The 21,212-nt window shown below is 42.0% G+C and overlaps 1 protein-coding gene across 2 annotated transcripts in view; it reads right to left on the bottom strand.

Annotated features, from left to right (window-relative positions):
• Positions 1 to 12,848: 12,848 nt before the first annotated feature.
• The window catches only part of Dnaja3 (DnaJ heat shock protein family (Hsp40) member A3), a 37,778-nt gene continuing 29,414 nt past the window's right edge, over positions 12,849 to 21,212 (bottom strand). The window contains exons 11-12 of one of the 2 annotated variants that reach the window (XM_003477719.5): positions 14,578 to 14,691; positions 12,849 to 14,002 (exon numbers count right to left, since the gene is read on the bottom strand). In XM_003477719.5, coding sequence (XP_003477767.1) covers positions 14,591 to 14,691 — 101 coding nt within the window. In that variant the 3' untranslated portion in view covers positions 12,849 to 14,002; positions 14,578 to 14,590. The remainder of the gene's footprint in view (positions 14,003 to 14,577; positions 14,692 to 21,212) is intronic. The other variant, XM_005007468.4, reaches the window with a different exon arrangement.

Genomic DNA, 21,212 nt, shown 5'->3' with positions numbered 1-21,212 from the left:
CCTTCCTGCTCATTTGCCACCCAGCATCAGAGGCCTGCTGGCCTTTAGGTAGGGCACTTTCAGTGTGTTCATGTCCCATCAGCCATCTTAGACCACAGTGGGAACAGGACAAGTTCCCAAAGCAATGAGTGAGAACTGTGCAGGGCTCTAGAAAATGTTTCATGTGCCACAAATGATATGCTGCACATAAAAATACATGGCTTGGGGCTGGGGATGTAGTATAGTGGCAGCACACTTGCCTAGCTTTTGTGAGGCCCTGGGCTCAATACCAGTACTGCAAAAAGAAAAAATATGCCTCATACTTTAAACCATTTGACCTAAACAGATGCATGTGTCCACCTGCTTCTCTTGTCTTTTGGTGATAAACATGAAGGTACCCTATGCTGGCCAGCATCAGCCTTGGGTTCAGCACTGCTGTGCTGACTGCACTGGGATTGAGAAAGCCTCTGGCTGTATGAGGGCTCTGGGGACCCAAGCCAGCACCACACGGGATAACCAACCTCATAGGGTCCTGCTAGTTAAGGGATTCCCAGGATAAGTACCAATCTGGGAAGCCATATGTACCTGGTCTGGAATTCGGACCATAAAACTGGTTAGCTGTCTGTTGGGAGCCACTGAAGCTGGAAATTGACCATACATGCATGGTCGGGGTATGGCCATCCCAAGAACAAAGAACACCTGGGGTAGGTTAAGTGAAGAAATTGCTTTGGCTCAGAAAGACACCCAGCCCCTAGACAGTCCAATGGGTTGGCTAGGCAGAGAGATTGAAACTGACATCCTTCTGAGTGTGTAAATGAACTGTACAGTGGCTGAGGAGTTCCTTTCCCCTATCGGGTCAGTAAGGGCTCCACCTGACCCCAGCTTTGTCTCTTTCTCGTCCTCACATAGTCTTCACCCCAGGAACCTCAAGAGCCGCATGGGTCATGGTATATGTATCTGAACTTGGACAGGGTAAGAGATCATGGGCAAAGGGACACTTCTCATTGTGCACAACTAGGAGGAAAAATGAATTGGTATAGGTCAGTATTCATTACTGGAATGTACTGGTATTGGTATAAAGATTGGGTCACTGAAAAAAACCCTTATTCTCTAGGGCCACAGTTAAAAATAGGCTTGTGAGAAACCCTGACCTGAAAAGAAGAAGAAAAAGTATATTGATTATATCAGTTGTCTAATTATGGGACAAACATATGCTAAAGAGTCACAAATGTATAAGGAACTGTTTGTTGTATGCCTGGTTCCATTATTTACATTCTTTTTGTGCATTTATATTAGACAGGGTCTTAATAATCTTAAGTTTCTTGAGACAACCACAGTGGAATTGACTCCAGGCACTATTTTAAAATCAAGTCCCAAGCAGGGAAAAGATGGTGGAATGACAACCATCCTGATAACCTTAGCTGAGCCACAAGCGGCAATTCCTGCCTTTTCAGCTCAAATCTTCCTGCATCATAAGTTGGAACTGCCACCTCTCAGGGAGTAGAGCCATTTTCTTTCCCTTGCAGTTGGCACTAAAAGAAGCCAGACGAGCAGGTGAGTACATGGAAGGTTTTCAGCATATCTACCCAGTTACAGAACTTTGAGTCCCCAATAACCCAGGACAAGTTATACATCATCATGAAACTGTACTGTTTAAGTCATTAAAAGAAGTAAACACTGAGAATATAGCTCAGTGGCTTAAACACTTAAACACTTGCCTGGTAAGCACAAGGTCGTAAGGTTGATCCCTGGTACAAAAAAAAAAAAAAAAAAAAAAAAATTAAAAAATGCTTAAAAAAATGCTTTAGGGTCTTCTATGGCCTTAAAGCCCCATTTACCTTGGATTTTATAAAGCTTCTAGGACAGCAAGTTATGGCCCCAAATAACCAGAAAGGAATAGCTAAAGCATGTTTAAGTCTGGGGGATTATTTGTTGTGAAAAGGAAATTTTTTTGAATTGTGCATGGACCGGGCCATGAGCAATGCTGCTCAGAACATAGCTATTACAGAAGATAGGTTGATGAGAGAAGGTGTCTTTGCCACTGCAGGCAGTTCACTTGCTTTTGGTATGCAAGTGTATGATCAAGTTAGAATAGTAGCCACAAGAGCCTGGAGGGAGCTGCTCTCAAAAGGTTAGACAGCCCTAGATTTGACTTCTATTCATCAGGGCCCGGAGGAACCATTTCAGGATTTTGCTGCATGCTTATTGCAAACTAGTGAGAGAATTAGAAGTGACAAAAAAACTAGTAAATTAATAGTTCAACAACTGGCTTTTAAAAATGCAAATAAATGGTGTAAAGAAAGTGAACTACACCATCTGAGATGATTAAGATTTGTGCAGATATTGGCCCATAATATGTACAGGGTGGGGGAGCTGCACTGGCAGTAGCTATCACTCAGGTCATTAACCCACAGCCTAAAGGGGGAAAAACAAAGCTATTTGTTTTCTTGGGGGGAGGGGCATTTTGCTGAAGATTGTTCTGCTGCTGCACCTGTCAGGGCACCCCAGCTGTTGTCTGTCTCTTCCACAAAACCCACTCATATTGTACAAGGTGTCAACAAGGATATCATTGGGAAAATGATTATAGGTCAAAAATAGATGTGGAAGGCTAGCCCATTTTGGAAAACTTCCAATGGGGCCTGCCTCCGCCCCACAAAACAATAGGGGAACTTTCCTCAACTTCTCCCCAATCTTACCCTCTGCTGTAATGAAGCACATTTCTGACCTCTAGCCAGTAACAGAAGACATCAGAGGCTTGGGCCTCGGTTCTTCCTCCAGTTTTATGCTAACTGCTGAAATGGGACCTCAAGTACTCCTACTGGAGTCTATGGGCGTTTGCCTCAAGGCAAAGTGGGTCTACTACTAGGTCATAGCGGTCTCACATTAAAAGGGCTTCAGGTCTTGCCAGGTGCCATGGATGCTGACTATACAGGGGAAATCAAGGTTCAGTTTACTCAAAACACTTCAAATCACCCCAGATTCTTGTATTACTCAATTGGTTATTCTTCTTATGGCAAAAATTAGAAAATCTATAAATAAGGGAAGAGGATCCGAAGGCTTTAGGTCTTCCAATACTTATTGGATTCAACAGATCAAGCAGGATCGCCCCAAGATGGAACTGATCATTGAAGGAAAAGTATTTAAAGGACTTTTAGACAGGAGCAGATGTTTCTATTATTGCCCAACATCACTGGCCTATGGCATGGCCTCTGGATGTGGCAACTACAGATCTACAGGGTATGGGCAATACTAGATGTGCTAAACTGTTAATCTAGAGGAATGTAGAAGATCATTCTGGACATTTCTCACCTTATGTCCTCTCCCATGTAAGACAATTTAGGAGCCATGATGTATTATAGGATATGGGGGCACTTTTGGTTAGCCTTACCTTTTTGGTGACTTATCAGATATTACAACAAGATTTTCTTCCCACGCAAGGACTTGGTAAAAATAATCAAGGAAGGAGAGAATCTCTTCCAATAGACTCAAAACAGGATTGTTTTGGCACAGGATATGCACCTTCACATTTTCAGGAGGGGCCTTGATTGCTTCTACACCACAGATGGCATCCAAGATAACTTGGATATCTGATGACCCTGTTTGGGTTGATCAGTGGCCCCTCACTCAGGAGAATCTTGTAGGGGCTCACATATTGGTTTACAAACAAATGATGGCAGGACATTTAGAATCCTTCAATAGCCTTTGGAATACCCCAATTTTCATAATAAAAAAGTCAGGAAAATGGAGATTATTACACGATTTGCAGGCTGCTATAAAACCATGGAACCTATGAGAGCACTTCAACCAGAACTGCCCACTCCCATAGCTATTCCTTTGCATTTTTCCCTCATGGCGACTGATTTTTTTAAAAGACTGCTTTTTTACTATTTCCCTTCATCTCCAGGATAAAAAACATTTTGCCTTTAGTCTACCTTCTGTTAATCGTCAGGCTCCTATATGCTGCTTCCAATAGTGGTGTCTGCCACAATGAATGGCAAATAGTCTGACTTTATGTTTTTTATGAGTTTATGTTTTTATGACTTTATGAGTTTTATGACTTTATATTTTTATGACTTTATGAGTTTGTGGCCACAGCTATTTTGTCAGTCCATCATGCTTATCCATCTATTTGTCTTACTCATTATATGGATGATATACTATTAGTACATGAATCCTTATCCACTTTGCACCAAGTATTTATCCAATTAGGCAACACCCTTGGTAGTGCCAGCCTAGTTGTGGCTCCTGAAAAGGTACAAACCATGGCACCTTTTTCATATTTGGGTTATATCATCCAGCAAAGACATATTGTACCCCAAACTATTCATATTAAACTTTTTTTTTTTTGTCTTTTTCCTTTTTATATGTACTGGGGATCGAACTCACAACTGCCTGCTTGCAAGGCAGGTGCTTATGCCGCTGAGCTAAATCCTCAGCCCCTGTTCAGATTAAAATTAATCATCTTATAACTTTATCTAATTTTCAGACCTTATTTGGTAATATTAATTGGCTCTGCCCAGATCATCAGCTATTCATGATTTAGGTCCTCTCTTTGACATTCTCAAGGAGGACTCAGCCCACACATCTCCAAGGACACTCATAACAGAGGCCAAAAGCTGCCTTGGACAAAGTTAATCTGGCTCTCTCTAATGCTCAACTTTCTAGAGTTGACCCATCTTTGCCAATGTCTGGGGTCCTTTGGCAGTCACAGGGGCCTTTACAATGGCTATACATACTCCACACAAAACCATTACTCCCTTTTATGAGGCTGTGGCAGAACTGATCACATGTGGGAAAACATACACTATTCAACTTTTTGGTCATGAGGGGCAAACTATCATTGTTCCTTTTTTCTTCTCATTAACACAGTGGTTATGGTAGTTTTCATCTTCTTGGCAATCTGCATTGGCTAACTTCCCTGGTGTTACTGATTGTCATTATCCTCCAGATAAACTAATTCAATTTGCTTTCCTAACACCCTTTGTCTTTCCTTCAAAAATAAGTTTGGTTCCCATAGTAGGTGTCTCTCTGTTTTCACAGCTGGGTCATCTTCAGGTAAGGAAGGTTATGTAATGGCCTCTTCTTGAATATAGAATATGGGTTTCTCTTCTGTACAAAAGACTGAATTACAAGGTGTAATATGGACCTTACAAGATTATTTATCCACTCCAATTAACCTCTTTTTAGACAGTGCCTATGTTTGTGGTGTGATGCACCATACTGAAACTACCACTGTACACACTAGTCAAAACCTTTCACTTATTTCATACACTCCAACTCAATGTCATTCAATCATGACAAGTTACCTGTTTTATTGGCCATTTACTTTCCCATTCCCAACTAGCAGGGCCTCTTACTGCAGGAAACAATGTTACAGACAGACTGCTAGCTACCTTCACTATTGCTCCCTCAGATACCATTCAACAGGCTTCTGCCTCCCATGCCACAGTCCATCAAAACACTTTTGCCCTAGGCAAACAGTTCCATTCAACCTGAGAACAGGCTCCAAAAATTGTTAAACAATGCTCTTGCTGTGTAATACATCTTCTCTCACTCTCCATGGGGGTTAATTCCTGAGGCTACACATCAGTCATATCTGGCAAATGGATGTCATTCACACTCCTGAGTTTGGCTCTCTAAGGCTGGGTCCATGTTTCACTGGACACTTTCTTGGGATTTACCTTTGCTTCTGCTCACAGTGGTGAAGCAGCTAAACATGTCATTACTCATTGCTTAGATGCCTTTCGTGCTCTTGGCCGCCCCGGGGGCACTTAAGACTGATAATGACCCAGCCTATATAAAGTGCTACCTTCCAAATGTTTTATAAAACTTCATGTTTCCCTTACCACAGGAATTCTTTATAATCCTCAACATCAAGGAATTGTTGTGTGTTCACTATATGCTCAAGATTCAATTACAAAAACAAAAAGATAGGCAGGCATAAGTGCCTGCCTGGCAAGCACGAGGTCGTGAGTTCAATCCCCAGTATCACAAGAAACAAAAAACAAACAAACAAACAAAAAGATAAAGCTTTTCGTATAAAATTTACACTTCATAATAGACTTCATTTGGCAATATAAACTATTAACTTTTAAAATTCTACTAAAGATGGAATTACAGCAGCAGAAAGACAGTTTAATTGAGTAAAGAATAAAGGGTTAGAAAGAGTCCTTTGGAAGGATATTTATACTGGATAATGGAAAGGACCCAGCCACTAATCACCTAGGGTAGAGGGTATGTTTGTATTTTTCCAGAAAATTCTGAACAGCCTATCTGGGTGCCAGGGCATGCTGTCCGGCTATATCACGGACCCAAGCACAGAGAAGGAGTTGACTTTACCTTTCAAGAAGCTGATGTTCAGCCCTATGACAGTGATGTCTCAGAAACCATGCCATAACCAAAAGACAAGGATGGGGTTAGACCAGACCTCGAGGCAACTGAAGGAACTGATGCAGGATGCCCAGGAGTTGTAAGCAAAACCAAAAACCAAAGGTCTAAATAGATGGTAAGAGTACATAGAAATAACCAAACTGAAAGTTTAATGAAAGGAGACACAAACAGTACTAGTATTAAAATACAAAAATGTTAATTATAGATAAGATTTTGTCCTTTCCAAATCTCTTATAAGAGATCTCTGCTAAATGACCTATAACAAATCTGACTAGTCTATTTATAGTTACAAATACTGTAACTGTAAAGTTAGTGTTATTCAATTTGGCGAAAATATATTTGAGTGCAATTTGATTTTGTTTGATGCTTGTCGGTCTGCCTATGTATCTTTTGTGTGTTCATTTAGTTTATTTATAAGTGGCTATTGGGAGTCAACAGAACTAGTGATCATTCACACATGTGGAGCTGGAGGCACAAGTGCTCATACAGGAGTGCCCTGAGGGGGTGATAGGGATTTAGCTCAGTGACCTAAGCACCTGCCTGGCAAGCAGGAGGTTGCAAGTTCCATCCCTGGGGGGTGGGGACAAGGAGTCCCTGAGGGCACAAAACACCTCAAAAATGCTGAGAGGTATGGGATGCTAGAGGTGAACAGGTGTTCCAGCCCCAAGAACATGGGTCTAAGAAGAGAGCTAGTTTAACAAAGGGGTGTGATTCAAGCGACTAAATAGGCCCCCTGAGAGCTTAGAGTTCTCACAGACACCAACAAGCTGTTATGCTTGTTTCTATGTCTGTCCCAATCTATACAGACTGTTTGTCCATTTGTCCATTCTGTGAACAGCTGTTCTATTTATTTGAGCTCAACAATTTTTTCTTTTGTCTTTTGCATTTTTTGATCATTTAATGAAAGTTTAATTTGGGTCATATGTTTTTAAAAAACAAACATGCTTCCACCTGAGTTCCTAGCTAGTCAAAATGTTGCTAAAAGTGGTTGTATAGGGCGCTGGGGATTTAGCTCAGCGGCATAAGCACCCCTTGCAAGCAGGCGGTCGTGAGTTCGATCCCCAGTACCAATAAAAAAAAAGTGGTTGTGTAAATGTCATATATATTGTTTATTATTGACCTGGGAGTCTCTACTTGTTTAAAAAATTACTGGGTTAAATGTTATGATTGGGTTTTTCATAAGTCATCATTAAGATAACATTATTAAGATAACAAACAAAAATCCCTTAGGGCCTGTGGAGGATTATTGGCTAGGACTTTGATAAATAAGAAAGTGGCTGCCTGGTACACTTAACTGGTTCATGTTCATTGATCAGAGGCCCCACTGGTATCCATAGCCTTAAGGGAGAAACCCCAACTAAAGATATAAAAAAATATTGTAATGTGTTCACATTGGTCATTGTCAAAATATTAAATTTTCCAGTTAATAAGGTTTTTGATTTAAAGATGCCCATACAAAGGTTTTTATATGGTCATGACAAATGAGTTTTGTTTTTTTTTTTTTTTTTTTGGTCCTGGGAATTGAACTCAGGACCTTGAGCTTGCCAAAGCAGGTGCTTATGCCACTAAGCTACATCCTAGGCCCCAAATGAGTGTTATTACCTCATGGTGTATTCATGCCTTCAGATATACAGGTCTTCCAAGAAATGTATATCCACTAAAAGTCAACAAGTTTCATAAAATTTTTTTTTTTTTTTTGTCTTTTTCATTTTTATCGGTACCGGGGATCGAACTCACGACCGCCTGCTTGCAAGGCAGGTGCTTATGCCGCTGAGCTAAACCCCCAGCCCCAAGTTTCATAAAATTTTTTATGTATTAGATAGGAATGATTGGTTAAAAGGACATATTTTATGTTAAAATGGAAATTCAGGTGGGTTACAAAATGTCATCATGATTGTCATGCTATAATGCTGTATATGGTTTTCTGGGGTTTTTTGGGTACTGGGGATCGAACTCACAATCTCATGCTTACAAGGCAGGCATTTATGCTGCTGAGCTAAATCCTCAGCTCCTGTATATGATTTTGATGTCTAATTTTCTGTATAAAATATGTAACTGTCTATTGACATTCTATAGGTATTCAAACATTAAAACATCCATGGTTAATAGGAAATAACGATTCCATTGAATGTTCTATGGAATTTGTTACTTAGATAATAATGTTAAGCTTACTGTCTCTACTATACTATACTGTTACCAATCTTTTCTTCTGGATATTCCACAACTGAGGTTTAGAGACCAAAAATTGGAAAGATAGATGGGCTAAGAGGATAGCCAATATTTTGGTCCTAGCCCTCTGAAGTCAATGAAAATTCAGGACATTAGAGAACCTCTGCTGTGACATCTGTTACTTGATGAGTCCCTAATCTTCTGATCAAGAGGCAGTAGGAGGAGAATCAGTAGGAGAAAAAAAATCTCTCAAGCTTTCATAGAAAGCAACTTGGTCAAGCGATGGCCGTGACTCATCCAGATGGCTGATACTGACAGAAGAACATATTCTTGAGACTTATCTGACCTTCATAGATAGCAAGAGATTGATTATATTTAATAGAGGTTTCCCCTAACTTGGTCTTGGACAGCCAATAGAAAAGTACAACACAAAAATGTATAATGCAATGCCACAGTAAATGTTAGCTATAAAAGAAAGTCAAATCACGAAAGGTTTCTGACAATTGCTGGCTACACTGGTAACTGTGTACTGTTATGGATTAATGGACTGCACAAAGTTTAAATTGTGGAATGCAGGGACTTAAAAGAGGGGCTGGGGTTTTAGCTCAGCGGCATAAACGCCTGCCTTGCAAGCAGGCAGTCGTGAGTTTGATCCCCGGTACCAATAAAAAAACAAGAAGAAGAAGAACAAAAAAGAGGGGTATGTTGGGAGCCATTGATGCTGGATATTGACCACATGTGCATAGCTGGGGTATGGCCATCCAAAGAACAAAGGGCATCTGGGCAAGCCAGGTGAAGAAGTTGCTTCAGCCCATAAAAACACCAAGCCCCTAGACAATCCAAGCAGTGGGTTGCAAGGCAGCAGTGTTGAAACTGATGTCATTTTTCTGAGTATATAAATAAAAAAGTGCTACAGAGGTTGAGCAATTCTTTTCCTCCCATTAAGAGTATGGGCTCCATCGGACCCCAGCTTTGTCTCTTTTTTTCTTTTCTCATCCTCTCATGGTCCTTCACCCCAGGAACCTTAAGAGTTGCATGGGTCACAGCAGCTGTCAATATTTAAAGTGTGATCAAATATACTTAATAGAACCTAGCTCCCCCTCCTTAGCAGTACTGGGGTTTAAACTCAGAGCCTTTGCATTGAGCCACACCCCTCACCCTTTTTTAAATTGAGATAGGGTATCACTAAGTTACTAAGGTGCCCAGAATGGGTTTGAACTTATGATCCTCCTGCCTCAGCACCCTCAGAGTGCTAGAATTATAGGTGTGTGCACCTATACTCGTGCAGTTTTACAACCATCTTATAAAACTAAAATTCTAGCTATTAAAATACTCCATTTCTCCAAACTTTAACAACCATCATTCTATTTTTATTTTTTAATTTTTTTTTCTAGTACCAGGGATTGAACTCGTGACTGCACACTTGCAAGACAGGCACTTATGCTGCTGAGCTAAATCCCTAGCCACTCTATTTTTATTTACTTATTTTTAAGTTTTTTTTTGTAGTGCTAGGCATCAAAACCAGGGCTTTGTACAGGTTAGGCAAATGATCTACCACTGAGCTATATAATTACTGCCCCATATACTGTATGAATCAGACCGCTCTAGGTGGTTCACACAATTGGAAGCTGCCAGGCATGGTGGCACATGCCTGTAATCCCAGCACCTGGGAGGGTGAGGCAGGGGATCACTATGAGTTTGAGGCCTGCCTGAGCTACACAGTGAGTAGAAGGCTAACCTGAACTACATGATGAGACCCTGTCTCAGAAAAAAAAAAAAAAAACAAAACTCCCCAAAACCTCCTGAATATCTATCAATAGATTAAAAAATAAAAAGCTGGGTGTGATAATGCATACCTTTAATCCTGACACTTGAAAGGCTAAGGCAGAAGGATTAGTGCAAGTTCAAGACTAGCCTGGGCAACACAGTGAATTCAAAGCCAAGCTGAACAACATAGCAAGGCCCTCTCTGAACAATCAATCAATCCAGACTATCAATAAAATTGGATATTACTCAGCCCTAAAAAGGAGTGGCATTCTGATAAACACTACAACATGGATGAACCTAGAAAACGTTATACAGTGAAAGCAGCCAGAACACAAAAGGTCACAAATAACTATTTCATTTCTATGAAATGTTCAAAAAGTAGATGAGCAACTGGTAGAAACTTACAGAGTTCAGGGAAAGTACTAACATGTTTGGGATTTTTTTGGTGGGGCAATGAAAATGTTTTAAAACTCTGATGATGTTTGCCCACCCAATTATGAACTAAAAGCATCTGAAATGTACACTCTAAATTGTATGACATGTGCATGACATCACAATAAAGCTGTTATGGGAGGGGTGAGGCAACTGCTGATTAAAACCCTCATGTAAATACCAAGAGGCTGGCTTCTCCTGGAAAGTGCTCATCTGGCTGCACTGTGTCTGGACTCCCCAGGAGCCGTAGAGCAGCGTCCCCTCAACAGGGTGGCCAGTATCCATCACTCATTCCTTAGTGCCTCTGGGCACTGAGGTTATGGGTTAATGGCCTTAGACCATGGGATTGTGAACCCACTTCACTTTTTTATGTAAAGTTTAAGACTTACTCACCTTGTGAACCTTTGAGAAGGGCACACCAAGAAAGTAGCACCTCTAGTTAGAAGATAAGTGCAGATTTAACAGTCAGCAGGCAAGAATGCTTCAACATGCTTCTGCAGAGCCTAACCAACAGTGCAGGGCAAGATGATGTGATGCCGGAGTCGCCTGAGGACTTGCAGAACTGCAGAGAGGATTTCGTTTGTTTTTTGGGACACAGTCTCATTATGGAGTCCGAGCTAGCCTCAAACTCAGAGCAATCCTCCTGCCTTAGCCTTCTAGTTCTGGGATGAAGAGGATTCCTGTTCGTTGAGAGATTCTGACAACAGAAGGATGCAAATGCCATGCACTAGAACCTAGATGATCAACTTTAAAGAGGGTGGCTCAGGTTGGAGATAAAACAGCAGAGGCCTGAAAGGGGCCGTAGCTGAGGACCAATTCCAACAGTGGCCTTACCCACTCAAATTACTATTGCCCTGTTTTGTCATCCTAATATTTTAGAAAGTGCTATACATTCATTTACCTTTCTCCTTATTCTCATTCCCCAAAGACTCAGGGACCTACAGATAGTCCTTCTGTTCTCCCACTTCTGGGGATTAAATCCAGCGACTTCTCACTGAAACCTTATCCTCAGCCCTTTTTAATTTTTTATTTTGGCACAGGGTTTTTGCTAAGATTCACTTACTCAGGTTGGGCTCAAATTTGCAAGCCTCCTACCTCAGCCTCCCACAGTACAGGGATCATGGGACTGTACCACAATGCCTGCCCCCACTGTTTTTTTTTTGTTTGTTTGTTTTTATTTTTTGCATTTTTACATATATTATCTTGCAGCCCAGCTCTAATTCAAAGAGTACAAAGTTATTTGGAAACATGTGTCTCAGGAGCCTTCTGTGGATATAAACTAAAGTCAAGTTTGTAAGCCTCACTTAATAGTGCAACTGTTGCATAGCCACATTCCCCTCTAAGATGGTTTCGGTACCTCAGTAAGGGTGTCTCTAGCCAGAAAATCCATACTCCTCTTTCAAAATTTCTCTATACTTCTTCCCAGGACAGGGTGTGAGTGAGACCTGGTTGACTTCTCTAGGTATAAACATAGACTTTCCCAAGATAGTGCCCATTCTTCTTCCCATGCCCTGCTACAGCCCCAGGCTTGGCAGTGCCTGACCACAATGTATTTTCAGAGCAGGCAGGCAATACTTTGCTGATGAAATACAAGCAAGAATCTCAGAAACACAGAATGTCACTATTGAGCTTCTCTTATGCATCAGCTCTTTCCCAATCTCTATTCGACTCAGCAAAGTGAAAAACTTATACTTCACCCTGTTCAGCTCAGAACTCCAGGGTGGATATGAGCAAGAAGTTAGGTCCTCCAGCTGTGCCAGGAATCATGGCTGTGCTAGGAGCCCAGATAAACTACAGTAAATTTTAATTAAAAAAAAAAAATACAAAGACTTTAAAAACAATGGGAAAAAAGTAACAAAGGACACAATGTGTGGGCTCCCAGTCAGCTCATACATATTTCTCAACATGGGTTCTCAGAAGAGAAGCAGCAGCTAACTAGTTTCTAGAACATTCACTCCCACCAGCACACAGTCTTACAAGTAAGCACCTTGCCCTAGGAACAGGGCAATCAGGTCAGCACTGTTGGTGCCCAGGATTCACCTGGATGAAACCAGCTGCCTCTCTAGTCTCCCCCAGCTGCATGGCCCCTTTCAAAGAAGCAATGACCAGAGTTTAGTTTTTAAATTATGTTTTGCAGAAGATAATCTTATTTACATTGATACAGAATCATTTTACATACTTAAGACACTACTGTCATCTTTAATTTTGTAAATTATAAAGAAAAATGTTCTTCATTAACCTGTCTTACACTAGCAAGGACTGTGAACCACGTGGAAACTGCAGTGTGCTACTAGCAGAGGCTGAGGACATGGCATTTGCCCTGGCTGCATGGTGGGGAACCTTCACTGGTGTGGACTGTTTTCCTCTCTTGAATGCACATTTACACAGGAAAAGACTGTGATTCTTAGCACTGAGTAATTTAAACACACTTGGAAAACAGATATTGAAAACATTGGTGGTAAGAACCAAGATGCTGGCTGGCATGGCTTCAAGTTCCTGCAGTAACTGATGTCTCCCCAGCATGGCCCAGTGGCTGTGGCTCAGAAGTGCAGGAGCTCCACCACCCTCAGCTGGAATCACAGAATTCAAAAGTCAGGGCCGAATGCCATCTGTCGGGGCTGAATGCCATCAGTGGAAGAGATTGTCTGTCTTCTAGAGACCCTGTGGGCCTTTAGGTGCCTCCCCAGGCCCCAGCATACACTTTCCAGCCGCTTGGTACCTTGGAGAATTAAATAAACTCCAAGAGGAGGCCTGGGCAGAGTGTGCTGAGAGAAGATAGCTCTGGTGAGTTATGCAGCCCTGTTTCTGATGAAGATGACCTGTCACAAAGGACTCATTTCAGGACCTCTTAGAGGTTTGCTGAGAGGAAAATGAATCATTTCACACTTGGTGCAGTTCTAAGGCTTCAATTTAAGCTGAAAGCATGGCCTTTAATTCTTTAAACTCTCCACCACATTTAATTCCAAACTATAGTTTTAGTGCTATAAGAAGTGTCCAGCTGTCTTACCCTGCCTGAGTCAGAAGAGATGCATCACCTATCCATGAACTTCCACCAGTCCTTGGGTGCTACATTCACTGCCCAGAGGCTGTCCACTGTGACCTTTTCATGCAGATATGTGCTGTCATGTTGTTTTGCTGTTTCCTGGTGGTTGAGAGGGCTCTGCAGGCAGGAGCTCAGTGCTACTGCTCTGGGATCCTCATGTCTCTGAAGCCTGGTCACAAGGAGGACTGTTGCTCCCGGCCTAGTTTCCAGTGGATCGTTTTCCTGAATCAAGGAGACACACAGTTATGTTTCACATCCTAGTGGGAAGGCTTCCACTAATCCCCATCCCTGGAGAGTGGCTGTGCTGAGTCAGGGTCAAGAGCCCCAACACTAGGGTTAAGCACAAACAACAGGACACCACAGTGTGCAAGCCCCCAGATTTGCAGTGCTATCCTGCCCAAGCAGGGTGGAAAGCTACAAAGCAGGTGAGAAGTGAAGGAGATCTGAGTTCGAGGCCTGGGTCTGCCACCGTTTTCCCTCTGTGACTGTAGGTAAGCTGGTCCCACCATTTTGAAATTGAAAACCCCTGGGAACTGGTAAAAGGAGGGCTGTGAGGCAGGAAGGATTCTGAACTGAATTCAAACCTGAGGCTGGCCACTACAGCCTGATCCAGCATGCTACTGGCTGGCAGCCCCACACTCTGCTTCTAAGGATGCCAGATTAGGACAGCTTTGACTGGCACCTCTTCCAACTCCTGGAGTTGGGTAGGGTGAATATCTTGTTGGTTAAAGTAAGAGAAAACAGGGATTAGTTCATATAGGGAAGCAAAGGGAAGAAACCTCAACAGGTTTTCCTACCTCGGCTGGAATATCAGGAGGTAAATATTTTCTTAAGTTTGGAAAGGAATCCCTCGTCCTCCCCAGCCTCAGGCCTAGCCTTGCTTCCTGTGGAGCTATCCATGGTCCTGCCACCTGGGCACAAACAGCAGAAAGAACCAGGGTCAAGGGCACACACCTCCACCCATCACATCCCCGCCCCATCCTACTCATGCCAAGCAACCTGAGGCCTAAGCACTCAAGGACAACCAACTACCACCTTAAGAAGAGAAGAGGCCACTTCTAAGCTGGCAAAGGCTGCCTCACTTGTCAGAATGAAGCAACTGGACCAATGAAAGTCTTATTGTGTCCCAACTGCTTAAGTCATGGACTTGCAGTGAGCAAACAAAACAGACAAAGATTGACCAGCTGTCTCTAATCTAAACCAGAGTCACAGAAACAGAGCTATATGCTACATCCTTTCTAGGTGAGCCACTCCGCTTACAAATACTGGGTCATTTAATCCTTAGTTTACTTTATGGGTATATTTCACAGATGGGGAGAAAACAATGGCAACAGAGAAGTTAGATGATTTGCCTGAGGTCCTAGAACTGGCAAAGAGGAGGCAGAACTGAGTTCAAATCCAAGCTCTTAATCACTATGCTACTGGGTATAAGACAAAATGCACACTGAGATAGGACTATCTCTAGGTCCACTAACTAGATTCCGTACTATATATGTATACACATGACATGCCCAAGATACCCAGTGATGGACCCACGGGCATGTGGAATCTTCTGATAATGCACTTCATCTCATATATTACAACACCAGGTGGGACTTTTATTTCCCTTATCAACTTCCCCCATATCTGGCTCCTAACCCTGACTGCTCCAGATACAGGGCCGAGGCTCCTGGTCCTAGGCTAAGACTAGAATTCTGCTGCACAGATGTCTAAGTGATTTGCCAATCACAGGTACCTCCACCCTGAGATAGCATCCTGCAATGTAGTTTCAGGCTGACCTTGAACTATGTAGCCCAGGTTTTCAGAACTTGCAGCAATCCTCCTGCTTCAACCTCCTGGGTGCTGGGATTACAGGTGTGCGCCACCATGCCTAGCTCTTGCTACATGGTAAGGCTGCTCTTGAACTCACTATGTAGTCCAGGTGGCCTCAAACTCGTGATCTTCCTGCTTTGGACTCCCAAATGCTGGGATTACAGGCATGTACTGCCATGCCCAACCAGGGCCATGTTTTTAATGTGCCAAGACAAACACCTTGCTGCACAACACAGTGTAAACAGTCATGGTTTCCAAGAGCTCAGTCTGAGTCAGATGAGGACCTAAGAAGCAAGGGGCCCAAAGCTCAGGGGGGCAGGTCCCTGAGCAGGACCAGGTGGGGCTATCTGGATACAGCATAAAGAGGAGGGAAACAGCTCACTCCACTGACTTGGCACATTCACAGAGCTCAGCTGTGTCCTCAGAGAACGACTTGCTGAATGAGATCTAGACAATCACTAATACAGCTGGGTCACATCTAATCTCCAGGGCTCACTAGATGAGGACCAAGCCTTGCACAGTATACTACAGCCCCCATAAACAGCACCCTCCTTCAGTTCTTCACCGGCTCTTCTTACAAAAAGACTCCCCTAACACAAGTCTACAAACTACGTTTTCATCACTTGTGGGTCTTCTAAGACAAGGGAGAGCATGAGTTTTGAATTTTGTTATGTCCTCAGTAGACAAATGACAAATCATGCGGTATGCTGGAAGTGCGTCACACCACCAATTATCACTGGTAGAGCTTCTACCATATGCCAGACACCATGCCGCAGGCTTTATTCATCTGAGCTCGTTTAATCACACAGATATCCTATAAGATAGCACTGTTATTATCTCAAATTTATAGATGAAGAAAGAACTGAGGTTCAGAGAGATGAAGTCATCTGCTTAAAGCTTTACAGCTAACAATGATAGAGCTGGAACACGATGTATCTGGTATCAGCACCAAACTCCTAGCTAGTCCAAGTATGGCACGAAAACACTCAGCAACTCCTGTCTCCCTCCTTCCTTAACTATGCTGGTTCTTGTCATAAAGGTTAATAAATGGTTTGTGCCTCATGGCTAGTGTTCTACTTGAGCCAGGTTAGTTAAAAGTCTGGGAAACTTAGAACAAGCACCTGGTAAGATGATTACTGGTTCAAGGAGCAGAAGAAAATAACAAAACCTACACATGCACACTGAAATCTTTTCTCACTTCCTAAAACCATAACAATGGTCTTACCTATCTCTACTTTATCTTTGCTTTTTTTTCTTCTACTTTATTTTGTTATTATTGGTAATAAGGAGTAAACCTAGTACCTCACACACAGTAGGCAAGTACTCTAACAGTGAGTTAGATCTATAGACTGACTATCTGTTTATCTTTTTGAGACAGGTTTCACTATGCAGTTGAGGATGGCCTGAACAGGTACTGATCCTGCCTTACCCTCTTGAGTGCTGGGATTATAAAGCATGTGCTACCACACCTTGCCCATTTTGCTTTTTTTAAGACAAGATCTCAATTACCCAGGCTGGCGTCAAATATGTAAGCCTCCCAATTAGCTAGGATTATAGGCATATGCCGCCATGTCCACTTTACCTATAATATATCTGTTGTAAGTAGGGTTAATGGGGTATGGCTCCTATGGGAACAGGATTTCTTGTCAGAGAAGTAAAAAGACATGAAGAACAGATTTTGAAATTCTGAACCAAACGCCAATGGCCAGTTGTAAGTATTGCACACAGATAATTAGGTCTATTAAAACACTACCTTTTCGCTCTTCAAGCCCTGATAGAATTCTGAGGACTACCTGGGGAAGGAGAGACCTCCCAGCAGGATGACTTTGGTACTTTGGGCACAAATGTGAAATCTTTACTTCCAAAGCTTCTTTAAGCGAGGCTAGTACACGCTATCTGCACTTTAGAATAAACGGGAACTACCCTCCATGGAAATCACTCCAGTTGGAAGGAACCATATAGCACTTCTGCTCTGTCTGGGTCTTCAGCCAGTGAGCACAGCAAGAGGGGAGCAAATCAGCCACCTGAGATACAAAGAGAGGTGGGGAGCACTAAAAAGGCTGAGGCAGGAGTATCACTGCGAGTTCAAGGCTAGTCTTGGCTATAGTGAGTTTAAGGCCAGTCTGAACTGCATAGTGAGATTCTGTCTCAAGAAACAAAATAAAACACCAGCCCCCCAAAAAACAAAACAAAACCCCCCAAACCAAAGAGAGGTAGGAGAGGACACTGAAGGTCCAGACTCTCCCTGGCAGACTAGGTATAGTCTTCTTTTTCTTTTTTTTTTTGTCTTTTTCATTTTTATCAGTACCAGGGATCGAACTCACGACTGCCTGCTTGCAAGGCAGGCACTTATGCCGCTGAGCTAAATCCCCAGCCCTAGGTATAGTCTTATAGAGAAGGAATTTTGTGTTCATCTCTCTGGGAGGCTGAGGCAGGAGTTCTCAGCCAGCCTGAACCACACAGTGAAAGACTGTTTCAAAACAAAAACAGTTCTGAACAACAACAAAAAAGAGATACTAAACTCATCAAAAATTTTAGACTGGAGCCTGGGAATGTAATTCAGTGGGTAGTACACAGCATGAACAGGCCCTGTATTCAATCTCAACCATCAAAATGAACCCAATAACTGCAGGCTGTTTGTGACTTTATGGCTAAAGATTTGGGTACATTCCAAATGCCATCCATGTATCCTTTTCATTTGATGAAAACAAATCTTCAAAGACTCTGAGAAACAAACATGTACCTGTGAGCAACTCTCAGTCTCTAATGATGCTCTAATTTGTGAGAATTTAGAAGAGTACTTGTGGGGCTGGAGATTTAGCTCAGTGGCATAAGCACCTGCCTTGCAAGCAGACAGTCGTGAGTTCAATCCCCGGTACCGCTAAAAAGGAAAAAGACAAAAAAAGAAAAAAGAAAAAAAGAGGAGTATTTGTTTTCTTATTTTGGTGGTGGTTGTTTTTATGGTGCTAGGGATTAAATCCAGGGCCTCACACACGGTAGGCCACCAGAGCCACTTCTGCAGCCCTTAAATACTGCTATAAAGTAACATGATAAAGACTTGTCATGCACAGGTACCAACTTCCTAAGCGGAATGCTATCACTACATACTACGTACTACTAAAATTTAAAATAAATCACACTTAAAAGAAAGTGATATGAAAGGCCAGGGATTTAGCTTAGTGGAATAAGCACACTGCCTGGCAAGTGCACAGTTGTGAGTTCAATCCCTGGTACAAAAAAAAAAAAAAGAAAAAGAAAGTAATATGGAAATTGGGATGTGGCTCAGTGGTAAGCATACTTTCCAGTATGTGTAAGGCCCTGGGTTTGAACCTCAGCACTACAGGGGACAAAAAAACAAAAACAAAAACAAACAGTATACCTTTATCCCATGAATAAATGCTAAAGGAATACAAATTGTTTCCAGTAAAACTCTAGTTGTATGGGTTGGGGATGTGACTCAGTGGCAGAGAGATTCCTCAAAAGTGTATAAACCCTGGATTTGACCCCCTGCATCATGAAATGAGGAGGAAAAGAATGAAAGGGGAGGAGGAGAGGGGAGGGAAAGAAAATGAGGGGGGAAGGAAAGGGGAGGAGGGAAGAATGGGTGGAGGAGGAGAAGAGAAGGGAAGAAGAGAGGGAAGAGGAGAAGAGGGGAGGGGAGAGAAGAAAATTTAGTTGGGCAAAGCAGCATATGCCTATAATCCCAACTACTTGGGAGGATGAGACAGAAGAATTACAAATTCAAGGCCATCTTGGGCAATTTAGTGAGCTCTTGTCTCAAAATAAACAAATGAACAAACAAACTTTAATTAATTAAAGTAAAATAAATAAGAGCTGGGGATATAACTCAATGACAGAGTGTGTGTCTAGCATATCAATAGGTTTGATTCTCAGCACCACAATAAATGAAGAATGAGGGCTGTGGATTTAGTTCAGTGGCACAAGTGCCTGCCTGGGAAGCACAAGGTCATGAGTTTGATCCTCAGTCCAAAAAAAAAAGAATGAATGAATATAAAAATAACAACCTCTGGCACTTCAGAGGTTGAGGGTAGAGAATCGTGATATGAAGGGTAGCCTGAGCTACACAGCAAGAACTATCTCCAAATCAAACCAAATCATTCTACAGTATGCTAAATTCTTTAAATAACAGGTTCAGGGTGGAGTATATTTAAATAAAACTTACTGCTATGAAGTTACTCAAAAGTGGGAATTAATGCACTGTTAATATTTTCACACATGGATTGCAAAAGTGATTTTCTTCATAGTAGTACACTTACAGTACATTTTTCAAAATCAAGTCAGGAAGATTTTTCCCCCAAAACTAGGTATTCACTAAGTTGCCCAAACTGGCCTCAAATTTGCAATCCTATCTTACCTTCCCAAGTAGCTGACATTACAGATTACAAGAGTGCACCGCATATAGTCAAATCTAACAAATGCCATTTAGGAAGAAATCTAATCGGTATACCTATTTTACTTTACTAGCAATTTTTCAAATATGCATCCAATACATTAAGGTTATGTTTTATTTATTTGGCACTGGGACCTGATCTCAGGACCTTGTACTTGCCAGGTAGGCACTTATGCCACTGAGCTGTATCTCAGGCCCCAGTTATGTTGTATTCAATAAAATTATGTCATGAAGAATTTCAAGAGTTTACAAAGTGTCTGGCACACAGGAAGCTCCTAATATATCTGGATGAATGAAAGAAACTCATCATGAGGACAAAGAATCTCATCTCTAGAATCATAAAGGTTCCAAAGATGTTTGTAAGCTGACTATATGATTGACTCTCACCGTAAGGTATCAGAGATGGTTCAAAACAACAGGCTGGTGGTATGGCATACATCTACAATCCTATCAGTTATAGAGGCTAAGGCAGAAGGATAGTATGTTTGAGTCCTAGCTAGAAAATTTATGGGACTATCTTGCAAAACAAAGAAATTAAAATGGCAGAGGATGCAGCTCAGTAGTAGAGTGATCCTGGTTTTGATCCCCAGTACCACAAAAAATAAACAAACAAACAAAAATAAATAAAATTAGGGGCCACTAATATCCAACATTCTAACGTGGTTAAACAGCCACCCTTTGAGCTTTCTAGCAGGCAGGAAGTAAAAAAGCTGTGTAAACAAATATCGTATGTCACACAACTGCAAGGACACATGGCTTTCATGGAAGAGAAACTAGAGGTAAATGCTCAGTGCTATAGAATAACTAGTCTCACTTCATTAGTTCAGAAGATACTGAAAAAGCCAGTGTGGCAGCACACACTTGTAATTGCAGCACTCTAGGAGGCTGAGGCAAGTTCAAAACCAGCTTGTGCAAATTAGCAAAGACCATTACGAAGAAGAAAAGAATGCCAGGTGTGATGTCACACCCTATTATCCCAGCACTCAGGAGGCTGAGGAAGGAGGATAACTGCAAGTTCAAGGCCAACCTGAACTACATAGCAAGACCCTGTCTCAAAAAAAAAAAAAAAAAAACATCACAAGGGCTGGGGATTTAGCTCAGTACACAAGCGCCTGCCTGGCAAGCATGCAGGCGAGAGTTCAATCCCCAGTACAAAAAAAAAAAAAAAAAGACAGGAGGAGGAAGAAGAGACAGGAGAAAAAACCAAAA

This window comes from Cavia porcellus, unplaced genomic scaffold (genome assembly GCF_034190915.1).
Source record: "Cavia porcellus strain 051 isolate PalLab524CR breed Dunkin Hartley unplaced genomic scaffold, mCavPor4.1 scaffold_16, whole genome shotgun sequence".
In the NCBI taxonomy this organism is placed as follows: domain Eukaryota; kingdom Metazoa; phylum Chordata; class Mammalia; order Rodentia; family Caviidae; genus Cavia; species Cavia porcellus.
Note: the sequence above shows the minus strand (reverse complement) of the source record. Positions and strands in the feature narration are given on the sequence as shown.